General features: G+C 41.4%; 1 protein-coding gene across 1 annotated transcript in view; it reads right to left on the bottom strand.

Annotated features, from left to right (window-relative positions):
• NKTR (natural killer cell triggering receptor) overlaps nt 1–6,407 on the bottom strand; it is a 50,452-nt gene extending 44,045 nt beyond the window's left edge. Inside the window, exon 1 of the mRNA XM_019529186.1 lies at nt 6,298–6,407. Within this exon, the coding sequence (XP_019384731.1) occupies nt 6,298–6,355 (58 nt within the window). The 5' untranslated portion in view covers nt 6,356–6,407. The remainder of the gene's footprint in view (nt 1–6,297) is intronic.
• Nucleotides 6,408–6,501: the final 94 nt, after the last annotated feature.

The raw sequence follows: 6,501 nt of genomic DNA, 5'->3' as shown, positions 1-6,501 counted from the left end.
TCCTGGGCGTCAGTTGTCAGTTGCCCCATCTGGTTTAGCAGGGGTCCAACGTTGCCCTTGCTTTTCCTGAACATCAGTTAACAGCAAAAGACTTTGAGGTAATATATCAATAACGATGGTTATGTAGTGCAACAGGTTACCTACAGAGGTTGTGGAAATGCTATTCTTTAAAATTTAAGAGCAGGTTAGATAAACACTTGCCCTGGACAGTTTAGAGGAGTATGATCTTGCCTGGAGCAAGGGGCTGGACTAGAAGGCCTTCTGAGACCCCTTCCAGGCCTGTATTTTAGGAACACAGGGATAAGTAGGCTGACCTTACTTAGTTAAAATGTTCCGTAAGTTCTTACAGTAATGGCTTTCAAAAAAAACTTTTTGGACTAGTGGACTACCACCAACCCACATAATTTCTCACTAACCACCACACATTAACCAAAAGGTCCTAACTGCAAAATGAAGACAACGAACAATACCTGGTTATTTTGTGGGACCACTGGTAGGACAAGATACTGTTGACAAAGTTCTTTAACCATACAACTACTCAATGATGCTCATTTGGGTAGCAGACAAAGGCAACTATACAACTGAAACAGTAAGTCAGTCGCCTACATAATTTTAATGGCATGAAAAATGGCAAACCTCGATTTAAGTTACTGAAGTCTCGTTTACATAGATTGATTCATAGATTGTAAGCAGCTGAAAGGGACCTCGCAAGATCATCAGGTCCAGTCCCCCTGTACTAGGTGACTGTCCAGGCTCCTCTTGAAGATATCCAGGGTAGGTGACTGCACCACCTCTGGAGCGAGTTTATTCCAGTCTGGGCACCCTAACTGTGAAGAAGTTTTTCCTAGTGTTAAGCCTGAAATGGTCTTCCAGGAGTTTGTGGCCATTACTCCTGGTTTTCTCCAACGGTGCCCTGGTGAACAGTTGTTTGCTGAGCCCTTGATGTATTCCCCTGATGTAGCAGGAAGCTGCTACCAAGTCCCCTTTCAGCCTTCTCTTTTTTAGGCTGAAGAAGCCCAACTCCCTCAGCCTTCCCTTGTATGACTTGCTATATGGCTTACAATCAGAGAAAACTTGCTTCCTGCTAGGATCCATTCAAATCAGTCCATACTGCTTAAATGTGTATATTAAATGCTGTGACACAGTTCAACGTGCATTTATTTGTATGCTTTACTTTTATATTTCATTATGTTAAACAAAATCAGGAATGACCTTTCTAAGTTACTAGGCACTTTTAATATGATTTGTGTTGAGTTGCTTTTGATGGAAACTGGAATTTTAAAAAACCCCCACAGAAAGTCAACATGTTTAAGACATGCTTACCAGTTAAACTGATTTTATGCATCCAGCACATTTATTTGCTTTTTAGCAAAATAAGTTTTGCATTTAAAACTGATTTATTAAACAAAGAAAGTATTGTCTGTAATTTTTAAATAGAGCTGATGGTTTCTGACCACCATGTCCTTCAAGATTATGATATCACGTTTGTTCAGTAATCAAGCACATAGTATTCTGTTCACAGATTGGTGGTTTGGGGGGGGGGAGGGGCAGGGAGAGGAGGGAGGGATTCCTACTTTTCTGGATCCTAATCAATTTCTCAACTTTGACTGAACTATTTAAACTAAACTAAACTTGTAAGAAAGATTAAGTAGATGTACCCACTATCAAAACTGTTTTACCGATTCAACCAACTCTGGTTCCAGGTGCTTAGCCAGTGACTTCCATTGACTTCCTCCAGTTAATTAATCTGATTTCCTTTAAAACTTTCAAGCAATGCATGTTTGTTCCAGATATATTTTTGTTTAAATTATTTTACTAAATTAGATTACAGTAAGTCCCAACCCTTACTTTAGAGTTTCCGTTTTAAATTAGGTTTAATTTAAAACAAAAAGGAATTTGAATATAAAAAAAAAATTCTTTAATTTTTTTTAAATCTAATCTGTTCTGCATGTGCCTTTTACAAGACCAGCCTCCCACCTCAGTCCAAGGAAAATTATAGTAGTCTTTCTAATCACCACGAGCCCTTTGCTGAACGGGTGAAGTGTGGGCCCATGATGGTAAGAGAGTGATATACAACATTCTTCTGCCTGAGAGCTGCGATAGCAGCTTGCTACAAGCTTGAAGGGCACATACAAAATATTATTTAAACTAGTGCTAATGAGGAAAAAAAGAGCCACAATATATTCCTGGAAGTCTGACATTAGTGGGGAGGGGGGGAAGGAATCAACCAAAGCACAAAGTTTAAATAAAATTTTTAAAAAAGACTAGCTACTTTACTTAATAGAATAACCTAGAAAAAGAAAAGTCAGCAGTCTCCAGTGCTACCCACAAGTATGACCATATTCAGTAGTACTTTAAGATGACTAGGGCTATTCTGCAAATGAGCAAGTTATATGAAAATGTAATAATATACTACTTGGTCTTCTCCAAGCATCAATTTCTGTTTAAGTCTCCATTTAATTTGAGTTACTAACCTTAATTTGCTTTATATACTCTTATTTCAAATCTCTACAGGGTTTCACTCGGACTGCCGGTGAGTATAGCTCTCTCTTCTGCAGTCTCAGAAACCTCATCTATTAATTCTCATAGTTATTTGATCTGGTCCCTGAAAGACAAGTGAAGACCCCAGAGTGTAATTCCCTTCCTATTACTTTCCAAATGCATCTGCAATGGTGAACACTTACTTCCACCAAGGCAGCATATCTGACTCTAGTGGTTAAATACTAAAGCATACACACCAGGTGTGGGGTAGAGAATAAGGCTAGAAGAAAGAAAGGGACTGAACGAGAAGTGAAAACTGAGTGAATGGGGATGCCCACATGGAAGGATGGATAAATGAGAAGAGAAAAAATGGAAACTGGAAAAAGTATCAGAATGAACAAGCAAGACTGTTAAAGACAAAAATAAGTTGAATTGAGGGGAAAAAGCAGAAACGGGATGCAGCAAACGAGATGGTTAAATGACGTACGCTTTCCAGAGGACGAAGAGACTGGATAAAGAGACTTTAGCTATCTGTGGCATTAAAACACAACTGACCTCTGGGTTTTTAAATTACAGTATTATATTCAGTGCATGTACTCCACTGTTCCAGATTTATCAGGGTAAACAAGTCCTGTAAATTAGTCTATCTTTGTGTTTTGTAGAATTGAGTATTTTTCTTGTTAGATTTACAAAAAAAGGTAAAAAGCATACCAAGAATAAATAAGCTGCATTATTTTATATTAGTAGCATACTCATTCTTGGTATACTTTCAATTCATACTGCAATTGGTTTTGTGACACACCAAACATGATGACAAAGAAATACATAACAAACTTCCTGGCAGTAATTAAAATTTCAAGCTGCAGTGAAAAACATCAGTTTCCAAAGCTTGCTAAAAAAAAAAAAAAAAAAAAAAAAAAATACAACAGGGCCGTCTAACTTGTAAGCAGCTAGGAGCTGCATGCCACGTGGACTAAACCAGCATGAGCCACAAGCTCCCCAGGTCCCTCATAGCGTGGATGCCTTCTTGCACATGCTCCCCAGCTGCACCATGCTGAACACATACCCCATCAACCCCCCCACCCCATCTACCTAGACGGAGGTTCCCCTGCTGCACTGCACAGGCATCCTGAGTCCCTGCACTGTGGGCTGTTGCACCACTGCTGGGGCAGGCACAGGAAGCAGAAGCCAAAGGAGGGAGAAGGAATCTGCAGACCCCAGCTGCAGTCAAAGCAATGAGGGGAACAACAGCTGGATGGGAGCCCAGGGGCCACAAACTAACCCATCATGGGCCATGTGCGACCCATAGGCAGCCAGCTGGACAGCCCTGGAATACAATCTATAGCACAGTGCAAATACTTGCCTTAAAAAGTTTAATTCAAGAAGCTATCAATAAAGTAGAAATTATGATCAGTATTAAATTACCTGAATTAAGGAATAATGGCTAAAAGAGTTGTTGCTGTTGTTAGTAACAACTCCTGCCCCTCGTATTATTTGTACTACAAATCTAAATGTGTGGCAGTGGAACCCACTCCAATCTGTCTGCCCCTTTACAAGAGACACTATACTGGCTGGCCTGGGAGATGTTTTATTTACTTTAAACATTAAAATCACTTTTACACTGCTCCCATATGTTGAATTGCTGCAGATACCTGTGGTGGCAATGAATAACTTCTCTGTAAAGCCTGTTAAAGGGAAGGCTGTCTGTCTTGGTAGTGAGGTGGAAGACTTGGATCTTGGAGCTTCCAGCATCACAAAGATATAGCAAACTACACATGTTAAGATCCAGGAGGCAAATGATGCTTTGGTGCAACATCCAGTTCCTCCATTTTCTGGGAAAAAGTCACTTTAAAAATCCATGAGTATAGGAGGAGGAAAATTGATGATGTTTATCTACCCACTACTGCAACTTTGGTAACTAAATGCATCAGTACTTCCTTCCCCAAAATCTTCCCTAAACCCAATGATGAAAAAGCACATTATTGTTGTATCAATACTAAAAATCAGCATAATCACTAGTTATTTTGACACTTAAGCTGTTCTCAGATTGCTGAATGAGTATCTTACCAACACAGAAAGAATAGTACACATTGTTTATCAGTGTGCACACATTGCTGTAGTGCTTATACTTGACTCAGACTTTGCAGGTTATCTTTGCAACCAACACGGCTCCAGAGTTAACTTTATTTATTTATTTGGAATGAAAGCTTGGATTCAAAGCACAATTTTAGGGCAAACTCAGGAGGATAATTATACATCAAGGGGAAGAACCACATCATTACAAGTCCTGAACTTAATGTTTGCAAGTCAGCATGGTTTTCTCCCCAAAACTGTAAATCATTAATCAGTTTCAATAAAATGTATGGCCAGGTTTCAACTTGCTGTGTAGTTGTGGGGTTCATTCAACTTAGAGAAGGAATGAAGTCAGCACTGAACAGGACCAAAGCTCTTCCCCTGTTCTCTACAGCCGAGCTCTGCATTAAGGGGAAAGGCTGGATATAAAAGTATTGCATCTCAGCACCACTAATATGAAGTGATCTCAAAAGCTGGCTACGGTTTTGTCCTCTCTTAGAACGTTACCAACCGAAGCCAGCCAGGAATGGAAAGCGGCAGGTACTCTATTTCCTCCTGTGGATGCAAAACAAATGACTATAAAAGACGGCAGGGAAGGTAGTAAGGGACATAAAAATGGAAGCAGAAATGTGGCTAAAAGGAGGAGACATAAAGCAGGAAAAGAACAGAGAAACCAAAATCTAATGCGATCCAATAAATAACTCCAGAATGGGAGAAACAAAAAGAAGAGCAAAGAATGAAGAAGAAAACTTTAGGATGGCAACTGTATCATTTCTTTTAGTTATAAACCCTCTAGACTAAAAACTGGGGAGACACAGGCACCCCCGTACCCCTACTCCCTAAATATGATGTTATAAATGCTCCCCATTCAATTTCAAGAGCAAATTTAAAGTTGCAGAAATAATGAAGTTCTGTTTAATGCACTGTCACCTGTTTTTGGAACAGTACAACAGTAAAGAGAACAGTGCTTTTCTCAGTCAACGGTGCTGACTGTGCTTACTATAACAATCTCCTGCAGATACAGAGATTACTCCAGAAGATTTCAGGAAAAACAGGAAGCAACCCACATAACCTCAATTAGCCCCTGCATATAGAAGTGGGGAGAGGGAGGGAGGGGTGGAGAGGAACAGATCCAAGCCATTATCTTGAAGTTAAAAGCTTTCAGGAAATCACAGAAAACTTAAACTAAAAACCTAAAGCATTTTTATTTCAGCAGGGGTGTACAGGAAGGCAGTAATAGCAAAGATTTTGTGTTTTTCAATGCCTATAAAAGCTGTTATCATAACCAAGAGCTAGGGATGAAAGACCACCTAGTCCGTCCATGACCGGCATTAAGGAGAGCAGTAAATGCCCTTTAGAAGCTTATAAACTGCACAGCTGTAATTTTCTCCCCAGTTTTCTTCATTTTTTTGGCAGTTTGCGGGCTCCTGAATGAGACAAGCCGAACCACCTTTACGAAGCCATCCAGGACTGCTGCTCTTCAAAGCATATTAAATCACAGAATCAGAGAGAAGGGCTGGAAGGGACCTCCGGGGACCGCATCTAATCCAACCCCAGGCTGGAGCAGGATTACCCCCTCTGCTGCTTCCAAACCACCGTGTGCCTACGCAGTACTACCTCTCTGCAAAACCACACAGCCTGCGCAGCCCGATCGCAACGTTGGGTCCCAAAATGAGAGCTCGAAGGGCATCCCCTCTGCTGGCAGGCAGGGCAGAGGGGCGGGAGAATGCCTCAGGCTCTTACCTGGCTCCCGGTTGATTTCGATGTCGAAGAAGCACTGGGGCCGGTCCTGCACGCCCATGGCAGCCCGCGTCTCCCGGCCTCACGCCCTGGGCATAGGAGAGAGCGGGGGAAGGGTGAACCGGGTGCCCTCTTCCTGGCCCCCCCTGCTCCGCACACGGCTTATAGCACGGGGATCTAGCCACATGCTGGTATGCACCCCCCCCC

This window comes from Crocodylus porosus, unplaced genomic scaffold, assembly GCF_001723895.1.
Source record: "Crocodylus porosus isolate Cpor-Errol unplaced genomic scaffold, CroPor_comp1, whole genome shotgun sequence".
Lineage (NCBI taxonomy): Eukaryota > Metazoa > Chordata > Crocodylia > Crocodylidae > Crocodylus > Crocodylus porosus.
The sequence above is the reverse complement of the archived record's forward strand: the minus strand, read 5'-3'. Positions and strand labels throughout refer to the sequence as shown.